This window comes from Olea europaea, unplaced genomic scaffold, assembly GCF_002742605.1.
Source record: "Olea europaea var. sylvestris unplaced genomic scaffold, O_europaea_v1 scaffold629, whole genome shotgun sequence".
NCBI classification, from domain to species: Eukaryota; Viridiplantae; Streptophyta; class Magnoliopsida; order Lamiales; family Oleaceae; genus Olea; species Olea europaea.
This window is the reverse complement of record NW_019264649.1, coordinates 372,488-390,891: the sequence shown is the minus strand read 5'-3', so window position 1 is coordinate 390,891 and position 18,404 is coordinate 372,488. Positions and strand designations below refer to the sequence as shown.

The 18,404-nt window shown below is 34.8% G+C and overlaps 1 protein-coding gene and 1 long non-coding RNA gene across 7 annotated transcripts in view; one reads left to right on the top strand and one right to left on the bottom strand.

Moving 5' to 3' along the window:
* LOC111389862 (DNA-directed RNA polymerase III subunit RPC5-like) overlaps positions 1-18,404 on the bottom strand; it is a 41,528-nt gene that overhangs the window by 2,049 nt on the left and 21,075 nt on the right. For both annotated transcript variants that reach the window (XM_023014839.1, XM_023014840.1), the window contains exons 11-12: positions 576-784; positions 329-449 (exon numbers count right to left, since the gene is read on the bottom strand). In XM_023014839.1, coding sequence (XP_022870607.1) covers positions 385-449; positions 576-784 — 274 coding nt within the window. In that variant the 3' untranslated portion in view covers positions 329-384. The remainder of the gene's footprint in view (positions 1-328; positions 450-575; positions 785-18,404) is intronic.
* LOC111389863 lies at positions 13,757-17,857 on the top strand. Of its 5 annotated transcripts, none has more exons than XR_002701816.1 (4): positions 13,757-13,902; positions 15,989-16,815; positions 16,895-17,115; positions 17,210-17,857. It is a non-coding gene; the product is annotated as an uncharacterized LOC111389863 (long non-coding RNA). The 5 variants fall into 5 exon arrangements; XR_002701814.1 differs by having other exon boundaries at positions 13,758-13,902; positions 15,989-16,959; positions 17,082-17,115; XR_002701813.1 differs by having other exon boundaries at positions 13,759-13,902; positions 15,989-16,959; positions 17,085-17,115.

Here is an 18,404-nt window from a genome sequence, read left to right as displayed (position 1 = left end):
CTTTCATAGGAAGGAAAAACATTGGAAGCTGTCATGATAGGCAGGTAAGATAGATGCCAGATTAAGGGCAAGGCAAATAGGGCTACCTCCCTCTCAACCACACACCCCCACACAATGAGAGTGGAAATCTCCTATATCTCCTGTGACAATCTCCTCAGTTTCTCAATCTTGTTTGTGCTTTCGTAAGGCCTCAAAAATTAATCAAAACCTAATTAAAAAAATTTCAGGAATTAGTAAGTTCGCCTGAATGGTGTCAAGGAGAGAGCGTGTTTGATCTCAACACCTAATTACAATTTCGTCATAATTAATCTGTAAGCTTGACTCTGACCTTCTGATATCCAATCTGAGGTATATCCCTTTTAAGTTCCATCTTAGCAGCCTCGACTATGGGAACCTCTTTGAGTTTTGCTTTTGGTCCTTCAGCAATAAGAAGATCAATGACAACCTTCCTGGAAGAGAAAGAACCACAAATCAATAATGAACAATATAAAATGGTGATCCTTTCTTATAAAGAGAACTTAATAAAAGAAAAATATCAATGTTCTAGAACCAAAATAAATGAAGGCAGGTGTAACCTGAATGGATCATATTGTGGATGATCTGGAGTAATTTTGGAACATAGACACCATGAATATTAAATGCAAATCGACTAATGATTGCCTGAAGCTCATCAGCAAAAGCACAAATGCTGTTTGCTGCAGCAACTGTCTCTTTGGCAAATCCCCTCGAACGGGCGGACTCAGAATCTGCCAAGTCCCTCAAACGCTGGCAAATTTGTTGAAAACTGGCATACACAGCGCCAAGTAAAATTTTATCTATTGACAATCAAACTAAACTGCCACGGGATAACCATAACACTCTAAGCGTGAAGTTATGTTTCCTAGATTAAAGGGCACATTAGCTTAATTAAATTTTGATTAAATAAGAAAATTCAAACTAGTTTCTTTGCGTTTGCATTGAGAATATAAGTAATACAAAAGTAATAATAGCAAAAAATGTTTAAATATGGTCCATTGGCATTTTGTTAAACAGTGTCAATTGCTCCAGCCCAGTTAATGCAAAAATGTAATCATACTAGTGTCCTAAGTGCAAGCAGAGAACTAATTCACAAGACCACTCGTCTTCCTCATCTCTTCTACTTACTATACTGTGTCTCAATTTTTTTAATGAGCCAGGCCATGAATGTCAAGGTCACAGCAACACTTATTGCATGCAAAGAAAATTGTCAAATACTAATCAAATAAAATGCAATATAACTGTGACCTAGTGATTTAGAATACTTTTAATGCAGTGACGATAACTATCTTCAATAAAAAATATGACCACATATAACTACTATTTGAAACTAAAGGCTTGATGTAATAAAGTGATCTCACCTGCAAACCTTGATGCCTTTTAAAAGTTTCTGAAGGGCCTTCATTAAAGCTTCTCGAGTCTCTTTTGGCATTGGCGTCCTCAAGGATGCCTCATTTGGAGTTTTGAGAGCTAATTTACTGGAACTCATTGACGTGACCGGATTGTTCATGACATTAGACTTTGAAGAAGTCTTTGTACCAGGTCCGTTTCTTCCTCCAAACAGAAGATCATTTATCTTCTTTTCCAAGGATTCCCATTCTTCTTCTTATTTCTTTGCAACAATAGGATCGAGTTTTATGAATCTTCGATCAAGAAGATCTCTGAGTTGCCAATCACTGAAGGAGGGTGGGTCTCTCAACGCCAATACATTTAGGACATCTTTCATTGCTTTAGGAAGTTGAGGACGTTGAGGTCTTTGTCAGTCGTTAACCTAGTGGATTCTTTCTAAACAATAGAAGAACATAGTCCCTGGCTAAAACTTCAATTCCTGAATCTGTTCCATGTCCCAGCGAACTCTTTGGAACCCACAGTCCTTGGACTAATCGAGCATATTCCTGCAGGACTTCCAAAACTTCTTCAACAGACTCATCTAGAGCTAGGTGCTTTTAGAGCGTCAAATCCATGATTTGGAGAACCCTGTTCCATCAACTTCATACATCAATCGCGCAATCTGAAATTGCTGTTTAATCCATGTTATACATGTAGACCAGAAGGATAGAATACAGCTTTGAGATCAAAGTGAGTAGGAACAGACCTCAAGACGCCAAGTTTTGCACCGTTTTTCAATGGCAAAGTCTCCAAAAACCTGAGACATCACATACAAAATGAAGATTTTTTAAGTCATATACAGGTGTAAAGACAATTGCAAGTATCATGCAATGTTTTCCTAAGGAAAAGCAAAGGCACGTTAACAATTATCCATATTAGTCACTGTTATGGCAGTAGCAAATGATGAAAAGAAAAATTGAATTCACGAGGATACAAGTTCTGTTGGAAGAATTTTGTGAAAAGTGACGCCGAAATAAGTATAATGATGGTGACAAAGCCGAGGCAAGAGTTGGACTCTTTGTCCTTAAGTCGAATTTGCCCCGCAACGGTGCCTACGGATTTCGCCAATCGACTCCCAAGATACAACGGCTACACTTGTGTTTGTAGCACTCCAAAACACAAGTACAACGAACCCAATGTAGGCTTATGTACTCCACAGATGAAATGAAAGAAAATCAAAATAAATGAAATGATTTTGATTTTGGATAGAAGAAAGGATGAGAGACGTTTTTGCATATCAAACTGTGAGGAATAGGACACCCAAAGGGTCCTATTTATAGACCATGAAGGGGTGTGGACGAAATGGTTGAGACCAAACCATGCACCATTTCCAAACAATGCACCTTTATGAAAAGGTGTCTATTCACTAATGGTTGAGGTCTTTTTCGTAATTTCTCATTCATCCGATATTGGTTTTCGAAATGCCAAATATACCCTTCAATACATGCAGAGAAATCAAAATTCTCTTTCGGGGGCGTTGCCCCCGACCCCCCACGAGGGGCGCTGCCCCCTCGACCCTCGCGACCTGACCGGGCAGGTCGATCCCCGTTTGTGCGCCCCGAAGCGGCGAAGTGGCAAACAATTTTGCCTAAACGGATTGAGTCGAGCTTTTGAGTATTTGGCCGAATTCGATACGAACTTTAATCGATTTTCAATTCTCAATTTATTTAACCAATATCCAACAATCCCCCACATGAATGGAAATTCCTCGATATGCGCAACACAAAGCGAATGCAATGAAAATGAAATGCAGACTCTAACAAACGGAGTACACACGACAAGTCGTAGCATCAAGATAGGTAGCTTGTGGCCTTGAACCTTCTTTAGTTGAATACAATCGGATTTACTAGGCTAGTTGGTGAACACGATGTCTTGAACCATCCAGCCGTTCGTGTAAAACCAAACAACTGTACCAACACCATGACTCATCTAACCTATTCGGTTCTCAAGAAATGATGTGAAGCAATTAAATGAAAATGTCCATGAACGATGAGAAATACTACCATACAAGCTACAAAACTACCATCTAGTGATATTATCAGTGCCAAATTATGAATCTAAATGTCAATAATCTGTTGAGAGCAAAAGATAGACATGTGAAAACACTATTCATGAGAAACTGAATATAAAGTCAACTCAAGTACCCAGAGAACTTTCCAACTGTCTTCTCATCCATACATTCACAAACAGGTTTACTTTGGAATGCTTGTAAATATACCAATCAACGAAACATTCAAAAATGTAGCACGGAAATTTCTAGAAACAAGATGAAGAACAACAAATCGAATTTTCTAGTGCATCTGAAACAATTCAAAAGACATCTTTTGATTGAAAATGTGCCTCATTAGTGTACAAACAGTATTCATCACCAGTAGCGAGATACATTCTTGTAGGAACTTTAGATCTGAAGTTCTCATTAGAGTTGCCCGGACACAATCTATTCAGATAATCACGCCTTCAAATTGGAATAAAAGAAAACAAATGAATTATTACCAACACATAGATTCTAACACAGAAAATTCAAAGGAGCTTCCGTAATCTTTGTAGGAAATTGATGAAAATAGCAGGTATCGGCATCTTAATGCGTACGAGCTCATAGAAAAATTAATAGGCGAGCCTTCTTGTGCAGCCATCTTTTGTAGATATCTATCTGCAATGTCACTCCTTGCGTTATAGTATTACAAAGAAAGAGAAAACAGTAGGGGAAAAAATTAATTTTGCCTTCAATTCATGATTTTCCTCCCTTCTCACCCTAACAAATCTACAGCCATTACTGCAACAAATAATATAATAGTGCCACTTTGCAAAAAACCAAGTGATGATAAACATCACTGTTATTCTTTGACAGACAATAAAACTTTTAGTTACAAGATATTAAATGCTGAAAGGTCATCTCAGTATCTTATGAAAGTCGAGCCTCATTATTCCATGTAAAGGAATTAATTCCTCCATTTTTATTGAATTCAATTGTATATGTTTAGCAGTATATATATAAAGAAATTTTAAAATCAATCTTTGCAGCTATACAATTTTAACATAATGGCAGGATCGAATCTTCCTCATTTGTTACGTTCCTGATTTGTTGAGATTGCATCAAATCTACTGCTGTGATTAAGCTCCTGATCTGCTGGTGTTTCATCAAATTTGCTGCCGTGATTAGGCTCCTGATTTGCTACTATAATTTCACCAAATATGTTGCTGTAATTTCAGTTCTGATCTTCAGCCTTGAATTCAGTTTTGCTGACTTCATTCTCTACATGCCCCCTCAATCTGGAGGGTAGTTCACGGACATGGAGATTGTCTAGTACATACTTGAACTTTAATGGAGGTAACGACTTTGTAAGCACATCTGCCAACTGATCTCGGCTTGAAATAAATTGAACCGTCAATTGGTTATTGAAAACTTGATCTCGTACGAAGTGAAAATAAATTTCTATGTGCTTCGTTCTTGCATGAAAGTCCGAATTTGAGGTGAGGTAAGTGGCTCCAATATTATCACACCAAAGAACTGGTGGCTGTGTTTGAGAAAGACCAAGTTCAAAGAGAAGAGATTTTATCCAAGTGAGCTCGAATGCTGTGTTTGCTAGTGTCTTGTATTCAGCCTCGATACTGCTTCTTGCAACTGTGGGCTGCTGCTTACAGCTCCAAGATATTAAATTGGGGCCAATATAGACACAGAAAGCACCAACCGAGCGTCGATCATCTCTATCAGCAGCCCAATCAGAATTTAAGTAAGCTTGCAACCTCATATCAGGAGCTTTGGTGATGTAGAGACCAGTGGATACCGAGTGTTTAAGATAGCACAATGTGCGCTTGACTGCCATCCAATGTGTATTAAGAGGTCGATGCATAAATTTGTTGACTTTATGTACTGTGAAGGCTAAGTCAGGCCTTGTGAATGATAGATATTGTATGCTTCCTACGATGCTTCGGTAGAGACTTATATCTTCAAAAGGATGTCTATCGGTGGAAGTCAGATGACAATTAGGGGCCATTGGACTCGTGCAAGGTTTTGCTTTGTCCATGTTGCTCCTTTTGAGTAAATCAACAATATACTTGCGTTGAGTGAGGTAAATTCCATCTGAACACCGAAGTGCCTCGACACCAAGAAAGAAATTTAGTGCATCCAAGTCTTTGACAGCAAAAGTATTTTTCAAGCATTTAATCACGTAAGTGATTGCATCTAAATTTGACCCCGTTATCAAAATATCATCCACATATACGAGTATGTAAGTAATAATAGCTAATTTTCGAAAAATAAAAAGAGAAGTATCAGCTTTACTTTCTTGAAAGCCCAAAGATTTGAGTTTGTCAGAGAGCTTTGAGAACCATGCTCTTGGGGCTTGCCGCAATCCATAGAGCGACTTGTGTGATTTACACACATGATTTGGTTATTGTGGATGAATATAGCCTTGGGGTTGTGACATGAACACGTTCTCCTGTAACTCACCATGCAAAAATGCATTTTGTACATCCAATTGCTTTATAGGCCAGTTATAAGAAATGGAAAGAGAAAGCACTAGCCGAAGAGTTGTGTGTTTGATGACTGGACTGAAAGTTTCATAAAAATCGACACCTTCTTGTTGGTGAAATCCTTTAGTGACTAGTCGTGCTTTATAACGTTCAATGGTTCCATCTGCCTTCTTTTTAATTTTAAACACCCAACGACAGCCCACAACATTGGTGTTAGTTGAAGGTGATGCCAAAGACCAAGTGCCATTTTGTAGCAATGCAGTAAATTCTTTATTCATAGCATCTCGCCAATGAGATGATTTGGAGGCCTCAGTATATGAAGTTGGCTCCTTTGCCAGAGTTATTGTTTCTGCTATCAAAGCTCTCGATAAAGGATACCGAGTGCAGCCATCAATTAGTTGCTGAGGCTTATGGATATTATTCTTTGATCTGGTGAGCATGGGATGAGTATTTGTAGGAGCGGCTGTTCATCTTCTTGTAATGCATCAGAAAAGTCAAAGTGCATTGGTTGCTGGGTGCGAAGAGGTTCCAAAATCTATTCCTGCAGAAGTAGAATATAATGGGGCAGATTCAATTCTTGTGGGAATCGGATTGGGAGGCAAATCTCTGAAACTTATGGATGGGGAAGAATTAATTTGCAAGGGAAGAAGGATAGTGTTCGAAACATGATGACTGGGATTTTGAAGTTTATTTTTGAAAGTGTAGGGGAAAAGGTTTTCATCGAAAATGACATATCTTGAGACATAGATCTTACCAGTAGAGAGATCAAGACACTTGTACACTTGATGGCAAAGACTATAGCCAATGAAAATGCATGTTTTTGAATGAAAATTGAGTTTATGTTGATTGTAAGGCCTCAAGTTAGGCCAACATGCACACCCGAACACACGCATAAATTTGTAATCAGGAACACGGTTGTATATCATCTCAAATGGTGATTTTTGGTCTAAAACATTCGTTGGAAGTCTGTTAATCACATAAGTTGCAGTTTGAAAGGCATCTTCGAAATAGATCATTGGGAGATTTGAATGTGCCAACATGCTCAAACCAACTTCGACAATGTGTCGATGTTTTCTTTCAATAGACCCGTTTTGTTGATGTGTATGTGGACAAGCTAGATGATGGTTGATGCCTGTGTTTTTAAAATATGTGTTTAACCGCCTATATTCGTCACCCCAATCGGATTGGATGGCTTTTATTTTCTTTCAAAATGTTTCTCCACATATTGTTGGAAATTAAGAAAAACTTGTTCCACATCAAATTTGAGTTTAAGAGAAAATAACCAAATAAATTTGGAATAATCATCCAGAAAACTCACATAATATTTTGCACCAATAGTGGAAGCAATAGAAGCAGGTCCCCATACATTAGTAAAAATTAAATCCAAGGGTTTTGAAGAAACAAACATAGATAATTTAAAGGGCAAATTATGGCTTTTAGCCATTTGACAATCAGGGCACACAATGTGCAATTTATTTTTCTCTACTGGAACGTTGAAAGTGGAGAGAACTTTGTGGACTATGGGATTAGAGCATGACCAAGCCTACGATGCCAATTATGAAATGAAACTCGAATACTGGAGTGTGCTTGAGGTAGACTTGTTTTGTTTGTGAAACTGTAGAGGCCATCATTGAGATATCCTTGGTGAAGGACCTTCCCCAAGTAATACTTCACAAGAAAGAAGTGAGCATGAAATTCAAAATAAACGTTATTGTCATTACAAAATTGCTGAACATATATCAAATTCTTTTGAATCTCAAGAACTAAAAGGACTTGGTTAAGAACAAAGGTGGATGAGGGGGTTTTGAATTTAGAAGAGCCAGTTTTAGAGATGTGCAAACCTTTACCATTTCCCACTTGAACGGTATTTAAACCATTATATGCATTGTTCTATTGGTCTAGATTGGAAGCATCATTTGTAAGGTGATGGGTTGCACCGTATCCACATGCCACTCAGTCTCCCAATTTTTAGGATTGCCATTATTCACGGCAACCATAGCTTGCTTGGGTGTGTCTTTTGGAGCATCCTGATAAAAAAGGTCAAATTTATGATAACATTTACGAGCTGAGTGTCCAGACTTACCACAGAGCTGACAGATAATAGATGAATGATCATTGTTTCGATTGAAAGAGTTAAAGCCACCACGATGGATTCGTCCTCTTCCTCGAGGGCCACCATGGCCATTTCTTGCAAATGGTTGTGATTGGCATTGAGCAAAGTTGGCAGAATTTGTTGAATTGCTGGAGTGAGTTGGTGTCGAGAAAGACGAGCTTTTGTGGTTATTAAAAGAAAATAAATTTCTTCAAGTGTCACACTATTAGTGCGAGCGAAAATGTAGGCCACAAAACTGTCATACATGGCCAAGACCTGCAAGAATATATGCGATAATATCATCTCGTGTCATTAGCTGGCCTGCAATTGCTAGTTCGTCCCCCAGCCTCAAGGTGAAGTGAAAGTATTCAGTGGCAGATTTACTACCTTTAGTAGCAGTGGCCAGTTGTGTGGGAATTTGAACAATGCGTGCACGAGATTTTGAGGAAAAGGTTTCATTTAAGGCAGACCAGACATCATGGGAAGAGGTATAATTAACAACCTAAGCAAGCACTCATTCGGTAAGAGAAGATATGAGAGTGCTAAGAATGAGGTTGTCATACTTGACCCATTGAGAGTAAGCCGGATTGAGTGTTTCAGAAACAACATTGGTTTCAGGGTGGGATGCAGAAACTGAGTTCGGTGGTTTTGGTGTGGTTCCGTCGAGGTAACCAAAGAGGTCCTAACCTTTGAAATATGATACCATCTGGGCCTTCCAAAGAAGGTAATTATCCTGGGTTAGTTTGATAGTAGAAATATTAGGCATGGAGATAACAGAGGGAGATTGGGTTTAAGAATTGGAGGAAGACATTTAGACGTTGGTCTGTTGATGGCTATACTGATACCATGTAAAGGAATTAATTCCTCTGTTTTTATTGAATTCAATTGTATATGTACAGCAGTATATTTATAAAGAAATTTTACAACCAATCTTTACAGTTATACAATTTTAACATAATGGCAGGATCGAATCTTCCTCATCTGTTACGTTCCTGATTTGTTGAGATTGCATCAAATCTACTGCTGTGATTAAGCTCCTGATCTGCTGGTATTTCATCAAATTTGCCGCTGTGATTAGGCTCCTGATTTGCTGCTATAATTTCACCAAATCTGTTGCTGTAATTTTGGTTCTGATCTTCAGCCTTGAATTCAGTTTTGCTGACTTCATTCTCTACATTCCAAAACTCAGAGGTGGTTCTGAAATTGAACACTTGATATATATCTTATGGAAGAAAGGTGTTAAAGAATTCATTTTGAAAATGAAGGTGCAAATTGCCTTCTTCACTGTTTATGTGTTCACTATTGAAACATTTGAAACTTTCTTCTTGTTTGATTAGTCCTCCACCAAGCTTCAAAGGTTTTAATAGGCTGATTACACTGGAATTGCTTGATGTCATCATTGATACTAATTACACTGGAATTGTTCGATTAGTCCTTCACCAAATGCAAATGTCATTTTTAAAGCTTTGGATGAAAATGAACTTTAGTAGTTTAGCTTAATATTGGCTCAGCTACTAGCTCAAGGAGGTCAAGAGTTCTTGAAATCTTATGACGTGGGCTTCTTGGGACTAGAAAATCCCCCTCCCCTCTCTCTTTTATCTGAATGGCGCATAATATTATGCGAGCTATATCTCAGATTTCAAACTGTCTAAAGCCCCTGTTTGGTTTCCATTTTTTCATCATTAAAATGAAAAATACGATCGTTATCCATCACATCAAGCCATCGAATTTGAATTTCTATCTCTTGTGTGGAACCCATAACGCCTATAGTTTTCATTCTCATTCTTCCAAAAATGAAAAACAAACGGGGGCTAAGAAAAGTCTTCTTGAGCTAATGCCTTACTTCGTTGGATAGATCAATATAAAAGCAAGTAGACACAATGCAATGGTGAAGCACATAGTCCTTGTTTGAGCCCCATTTTATCAAAAACTCATTTTTTTTTCAAAATTTATTTTCAAACACACATTATTCAATAAAATAATTTTACACGTAAATCGAAAACTTTTATTTTTTATTTTTTAATCACACATTCTCTAAAAATAAACTATTCCAAAATAGATTTCCCCCCAAAATGTGGCTCAAACAAGGGCTTAATTGTTGCTAGCCGTGGACGAATGCTTTACTTCTGGTATTGGGTAAAATTAAAGGTATATAGTTCTTAAATTTCATATAGTGACTTCTAATGTTTGCGTTGGATTGCATGCTATTGGATACAAATTAGCTCCTGTTTGGTTGAGTTTAAGATTTTATGTGGATTCCTTGTATTGGGGTAAAATCAAAGGTATAATAGCTTCGAAAATTCATAGATTGACTTCTAGTGTTCGCATTGGATTGCATGTTACTACATACGAATTAGCCCCCATTTGATTTAGCTAAAAATTATATTTTTAGTAAATTTTAATAAAGTCGATAAATGTGTGATAGAAAAGTTGATAAAAATTGAAGATCCTAAGAAATGTGTGATTAAAGTTAATTGTTGACTTTTCAAACTTAAATTTTTATCAACTTTTTAGCTAAGGTATCTTATGTCTAGACATACTCACAATATACACATTGAAATTCACCATAAAAGGAGCATGTTAATGGACATCTTGATCATTTACACGTAGTGTTTCTATGATTTTGTTGTGGATTAAATTTTCAATTTAAAAAATATATTTTCAAATCCGTAACCTTATATTTGTTTTTCTTTTAAACATGTGCTAATTTATTGTTAAAATTAATAACTTATTTTCTTAATAATTCTCGTAAAATAAAAAAGTTATTTACTTTATAATTTTACAGTTCTATTTTTGCGTAAGGATGTTAGCGATAGTAATGAGTGAGCCGAGACTTCCCAATTAGATTGGCTATCCTCATAATCTACCGATTCAAACATTTTTTTAACATTAACTATTACACTTTGACAAATTTCACATATGCTGACAGTCAAATTTCTCAAATTTACTTGATGATCTCTCTTTCAAGAAAAATTAAACCTACTTTAATGTGTGAAACGACCACATCACTTGATAAGTTTCAACAATTTAAAGTGCGTTAGGACCCAAAGAAATTCAATTACAAGACCCACACAAATTTTAAAAGCATATTTTTACCATCTACTGGATTTATGATTTTTAATACAACAATTGACAAATTATCTTATTTTTATTCCAAGCTCACAAACCATTCACAAGTTGATAAAAATATGAATATAATAAGGGGTAGTGTAAGGGAACAAATTTTTTATTGGATTAAACTAACAAAGAGAAAAAATAATAATAATAACTCTCTCTCTCTCTCTCTCTCTATCTCTCTCAAATAATGAAAATTTAATGGGAGCCCAAGGTTGTTTGTCTTGCTCCCGTCCGATTTTCTCATCAAAATTTCCACAAAATTAAGTGTCCCCAGACTTCCAAATTTTCATTCAAGATTAAGGGAGCAGAGCTATGTGTGGGAATTTAATTTCCAGGAATTTAACCATAATTTTGCATACTTGGGAACCCCCCCTTCCCCCCTTTAAAAAAAAAAAAAAAAAAAAAGACTCAATTTATATTCAATTTCAATATCAAAATGTCACAGTGAAACTTAAACCATCAAAAGCTAGTCCTCTTTTTGCCTCTTTCACTCTATATCATAAATTTGTCAAAATTCAAATGTTTGCCCAATAACACGAAAATATTGCACAAATCAACTGAGAATAGAATCGAATAATTCACTCTAAAAAAATAGAGAATTGAATATAATAATCAACAAAAGCTTGTTAACTATGCAAAAAATAAGTGTGATATTCACATGTATAATTATTTTGTAGTCATTTTTTATTTTTAAACATGTCCTAAAATCATTTACTTGATCTAAAGTAATTCTCATTTTATTGTTCAAATAAATAACATAATTTATTTATAAAACTAATAAAAAAAAATTATTTAGTTATTGTTTTAAAATATTTTTTTTACTAATATAGATTTGAATCTAGCTTTTGAACGAGCTAGGACAAGAGTAGAGAATATTAATGTGATTTTTTAACTAGCTGGTGCTTACGAATAATCAAAAGAAGCTACGTTTCTGCCCCCATTTGGTATGATTTCGTCGAGGAGTTCAATAAAGTAAATCCTATTTTCATACAAGTCTACAGTGAATTAGAAAAAAATGATTAATAAAAATTATTTATTTATAGTTTTAAAATATATTTTTTACTAATATAGATATGAATCTAGCTTTTGGACGAGCTAGGGCAAGAGTAGAAATTATTAATGTAATTTTTTAGCTAATTGGCGCTTACGAATAATCAAAAGAAGCTATGTTTCAACCCCCATTTGGTATGATTTTGTCGAGGAGTTCAATAAAGTAAATCCTATTTTCATACAAGTCTATAGCGAATTTGAAAATCAAAATAAAATGAATAATAAAGATATCAAATCAGTAATATGCAATGTTTTAAGAATCGACCCGACTTATTACTTGAAAAAGAGAGTCAAGCATCAAAAGGTTGAATCAGAATCGAACTAGTGATTTTTGCGGTTTAACTAGTTTTGGGATGGATTTTTAATTAGAGGTTTTATAAGCCTAACTGGATCGGTTTTGGTTTTGGACTCGATTCTCGATTCTTGCGGTTGAACGGATTGGGGTCAGTCCGATTTTAAAACGTTGATAAGATGACGTGTTTTGTAAATCTTAGATACTTTTATGTTTTTTTTAAACTCAGCCAAGTATGTTATTCTTTTTTCTTTTCATTCTCACTAGCAAACATGTTGTGTTTATAGTAAAATAAAAGTTACTTTTATACTGAGCCCCTATTTTATACATAAATTCAGATTTTAATACAAATCAAAGTTAATAACTAATTTTAACCAAAAATTAATTTTAAGGGACCCACAACTTTTGAACCATACATTTCGTTAACTTTTATTAAAACCTACTCAAAATTCGATTTTAATACCCACCAACCAGGGGCTAAATGCTTTTAATTAAGAAAAAAGTAATTAATTATTTAAAAACTTGTTTGATACAAATTAAAATTTAGATTTTTATTTGAGTCAAAGTGAATAACTATTTTTAATCAAACATTTTAAGGGATCTACAACTTTTTAGCTACATTTCAATGACTTTTATCAAAATTTACTAAAAAACTGATTTTAATCCCTACTAAACAAGGTCTTTAGTTATATTTCAAAATGAAGTTATTTAAAATTTAAAATTAACGGAGGTGTTCTCAACTAAGATTTTAATGAATTTTAAATGATTATAAATTCTAATGACTTTGGTGGATTTAAATAGATTCTTACAAATTTCAAAAAAAAAAAAATCTAATTAAATATGGTGAAATTTCAAAAGATTTACTTATATGTATTTTTAAGCTTGAAATCCATCCAAATCTTCTAAAATCCTTCTATCAATGAAATCTTTATAAATCCACTAATTATTGAGGATATCTAAATTTTTAAGAATTTCATTAAAATTTCAATTGGGGACACCTAAATTTTAATGAATTTAATTAAAATCCAATAAAATCTCAATTGAAGATACCTAGCCCTTGTTTGAGCCCCATTTTTTTGACAAAATACATTCTTAAACTATATTTTGACATCATTTCAACCACACATTCTTCAATAAAATAATATTACACGAAAATCTAAAACTTTTCCTTATTTTTTAACCATACATTTCACATCATTATACTATTTAAAAATGTATTTTCTTGGCAAAAATAGGGCTCAAACAAGGATCTAAATTTAGAATGACTTTTAAAATTCATTACGATCTCAATCTGAGTACATCCCAAAATTTTAATCAAGTTTAGCAGTTAGCAAAAAATGTCAGCAACTTTTAAGTTAGACCCAAGTGTTTTAATCCACCATTGAAGGTTCAGCTCCCCTTTGCGCGTTAATTTCCTTTGAGATTGCAACCCAAAACCCTCTCCGCCGCGGTGCCATCACTCTCTCCATTACAGGTACGATTCTATTTTCTTAAATTGAAACAGTTTTTGTACGGTCCCTCCCATTAACTTTTTATATGAAATATTTGTAGAAATGTGTAGTGTTTTATTTATGAGTGAAATCTTTAGTATTATGACAGGATAAAAGAGGATTCAGAAGTAGTGTATACTACCAGAAGATGCCTTCTTTCTTTTAATGGGGTGGGGTTGAATGGAAAATGCATAGTCTATTGATACATACATTATATAAAGATTGACTTCTTTGGTGATGATGAGGATGGAAGAAAAATCCTAAAAATGACCCTCAACTCTGTAGGCTACTGTAAATAGAATTAGTTTAGCAATTAGTCAGTTTGTTAAGTTTAACTTTCCTTGATATTTTGCTTTTCTAATTTTCAAACAATAGATTTTTCTGAGCAGTTACATTGTAGCTATAGACGGTATTTTGATTTTCTTTTTTGTTTCTTAACTTATGGTCAGACTGGACATAGATATTCGACCAGACTCTTTCCTTATCTAAATCAATTCTCTGACTGAGTCAATCCATTCGATCACCTATTTTACGGTAGACTCAATTTCGAGAAAACTCGAGCAACGGGTTTATTAAAATGAAGAAACACACCATCTGCATAAGTAGTCTCTACCTATAAAGTGGCGCCTAGGTCATATACAAGAGAGAATTTTTTTTTAGAACACTCTACAAACTATTATCCTAGCACACTTTCTGTCATCAGGATTCACAACTAGTTTAACCATCGAATTATAACAGGTAGGCACTACTGCATCATCAAGCATACTATGTGAAGAGCAGTACACATTTTTATGTTAGATTTGCATCTATGACTACAAACTAAACTTTAATCCCAATAAATTTGGGATTGACTACATGAATATTTTGTTGCCACTGTTTAGATTTTGGGTTTCTTCTTAAAAGGTCAACCTTGTTAAGAGGAGTGATCCAAGACCTTATAAGTTGGTCTATATTTTCATCTTTATTTTATATGTGATTATATTTCTTAACATACCCCCCGCAAAATGATAGCTCGTTTGAGTAAACCAATCATGAAATTCGTGTACTCATTTTTTAGTTTTAATCGGATCGAATCGCTCGTTGGAGCTTAATGAGCTTTAATACCATGTTAAGATTTATGTCCATCTTAAAAGGTCAATCTTGTTAAGAGGAGTAGTCCAGAGCCTTATAAGTTGGTCTATGTTCCCATCTTTATTTGATGTAGGATTATATCCCTTAACATACCATTTTAAGACTTGGGTCCATCTTGAAATGTTAACTTTGTTAAGAGAAGTAGTCCAAAACTTATAAATTAGTCCAAGTTTACATCTTTATTCGATATGAGATTATATTCCTTAACAAGCCCACCGCAAGATTGTGGCTCTTTTGAGCAAACCAATCTTGGTATCCGTATGCTCATTTTTTTTTTATTCTTAATCGGATCGAATTGTTTGATAGAGCTTAATGTCTTCGATATGTTAAGATTGGGAATTCCATCTTAAAAGGTCAACCTTATAAACAGGAGTAGCGCAAAATCTTATAAGTTGATCTATATTTTTATCTTTATTCGATGTGGGTTTATATCCCTTAACAACCACTTTGTCGAGGGCATGTACAAATGTAAATTTCAATTGTGAAACCTGTCTCTATTTTCCTGGTGGGTAACATATGAATGTTTCGGTAATTTAACCAGCTATGAAGGATGACACTCATTCTACTACCAATATGTCACTTGGCGTATATTCTTTTATATATCATTTTTAAATTTCCGAGACTTGAGGCAGATGTGTTCAACACACCACATGTTGTCCAATATTTTTTAATTTTTTAATTTCTAACGCATGAGGGCAAGTGTCTCCATGCTTGAGAAACTATAATCCCCAATTTTTCAAATTTTGGGATATAAAATAAGGAAAATACAAATGATAAAACTTTTGCGTAGGATTATTAAAATAATGCAAGAAAATGGGGAACCTTCATGTTGGATCTTTAATATCTACTGTGTGCATGCTTATTACTTCTAAGGTAATTTTTATATATTTATTACTTGTGAGGTGTCATTAAAGGGTTGTCGTTTCAATAACACTGCAGAATGGATATTACCCAGTTCCAACCTGTTGATAGGATAAGCAACCTTACTGACAATGTAGCTGATAGCATTCTAATGCATTTGACTTTACATGATGCTGCAAAGACAAGTATTCAAAACAATGGAGGTATAAATGGGTCAAACTACCCCAACTGAGATTTGATGAGACGCTATGGCAAGAATATGAGGGAAACCTAGAATCAGCTAGAATGAAGTTCTTGTTGATCCTTTACAAGGTTCTTTTGCTTCGTAAAGGACCCATAACAAAATTGAGCTTCGTTATTCTGAAACTTAAAATTGCTCAGAAATTGACGACTTGATACATATCTTATGGAAGAACAGTGTTGAAGAATTCACCTTTAAAATCAAGAGCGGAGAACTGTACACATTGCCTTCTTCACTATTTATGTGTTTACATTTGAAACATTTGAAGCTGTTGTCTTGTTTGATCAATCCACCTCCACCAAGCTTTGAAGGATTTAATAGGATGATTTGGCTGGAATTGCTTGACGTGACAATTGATTATGATGTATGTATTAGGAAGTTTGATATCTAGCTGCCCATTACTGGAGAAACTGTTGCTGAATGTTTCAAACAAATTTGACTACTTAGAAATTGATGCTCCTATGCTAAAACACTTTGAATTGACATGTTTCCCTACATCATTGTTTTGTTTTAAGAAATTCACTCTTCTTGCAATAATTTTGGTTGCTTCACATAATGATTGGGTGGTTGACAATATTTTGGAAGATGGGAAATGTAACTTCATTCATTTTTTTATTCTCTGCCTGGCCTTCAGAAAGTGTACTTGAACTATACTGTCATTAAGGTATTTTTGATTATAAATACAATCCCTTGTAATCGTCAAGTTAACTACATTAGATCATGCTTTTACCACTGCTTTCAAGATTTTGGCTGCAGGTCAAGTCCAAGAAAGGCTTCCAGCTACTTTAATCCACCTTAAAGTTCTGAGGTTATTTTATATATTTTTTAGTTTATTGGATGAACTCTCTTGTGTTCTGTGCTTGATCAGAGGTTATTTTATATATTTTTTAATTTATTGGATGAACTCTCTTGTGTTTTGTGTTTGATCAGCAGCGCCCCCAACCTTTAGGAACTGAGATTCGAGGTAAGTGATGGATATGACCATTACAATTTACATCTTCAATTCTCCATTTTAAAACAAAAGTTTAAGCTGAGTGATATCTTGCCTTATTGTCTAGATTTGTGAGAGTGCAAATGCTGATGCTAGTCCTATTCTAGATTTTATGTAAGTGCAAGACTACGCAGATGTAACTTCAAATCGACTTCAAAAAGTGAAGCTGCTTTTATTTTAGGCACAGTTGCTGAGATGGCAGTCACTAAGCTTTTGATAGAAAAATCGCCGAAGCTGAAAAGAATGGTGATCTGGTCAATTTTCAACACTGTCATTGACAAAGGACTTCAGATTCTGAAACAGTTGAACAAGTTTTGGTGAGCATCTCCTGTTGCAAAGGTCGATTATGTAGATTTTGAAGATGAAGTTGAAGTTGAAGACGAGGACGAAGATAAGGACGAAGACGAATCCTGATCCTCTGTCTAGCTAGGAGGTCAAGAGTACTTCCATCTTGTGACACTGGCTTTCGAAACAATAGTTTTTATGTCTCAATTGTCTAAGGTATTATGCCGGTTAACATCTCAGGTTCCAGATCATATCAAGAAAACATTTATTAGATTGCGTGTTATTTCGTTTGATAGGTTTGCTCAAAGCAATTTTGAAAGCACTTAATATGTTTTCAAGACGTGGATCATGCTTCCTCCAGATATGGTTTGAAAATCGAAGCTGCAGACTTCTGAAAGATTTGTGTATAAAATTCATGATCTTATGTGCATGATGTTGCGTATAACAGTAGTTTGGTCGCGATAAGTTTTGATTTCATCGTGGCAAGTGTGGTATGATTAGATAACACAACTCGTGACAATTTATTTTTTTCCTAAAGCATACATTTAATCAAAGAAAATATGTACTTGAGTTGATAGACAATTTTGCAGTTTTTTTGACTTCAAAATTGGATTAGTTGGAATATGTTGCGAAAAATACCAAGCTCAAGTAAGCTATCTTTATATTGTAGAAGAGTAGACGTGAGTTAATTAGTTTGTAAGCAATTTAATTTCATTTCTTGGTACTTCAATGTCAAATCGAAGACACGTCCATGGCTACTTGTTCGAACCTGGATACCACAAGGGACGCTTTAACGCTTTTGAAATATAGGACATTCAAGACAAATTACTTGAGGAGTTGAGGGTGGACAATTACAAGATCATTTGATAAATCAATTTACATGGACAAGTATGTAATCTACAATATTGGCCTAATATGTTAGATAACCCTTAAGGAGTACATCCAGAAGAATGAACTAAAGGTCGATAAATGTGATA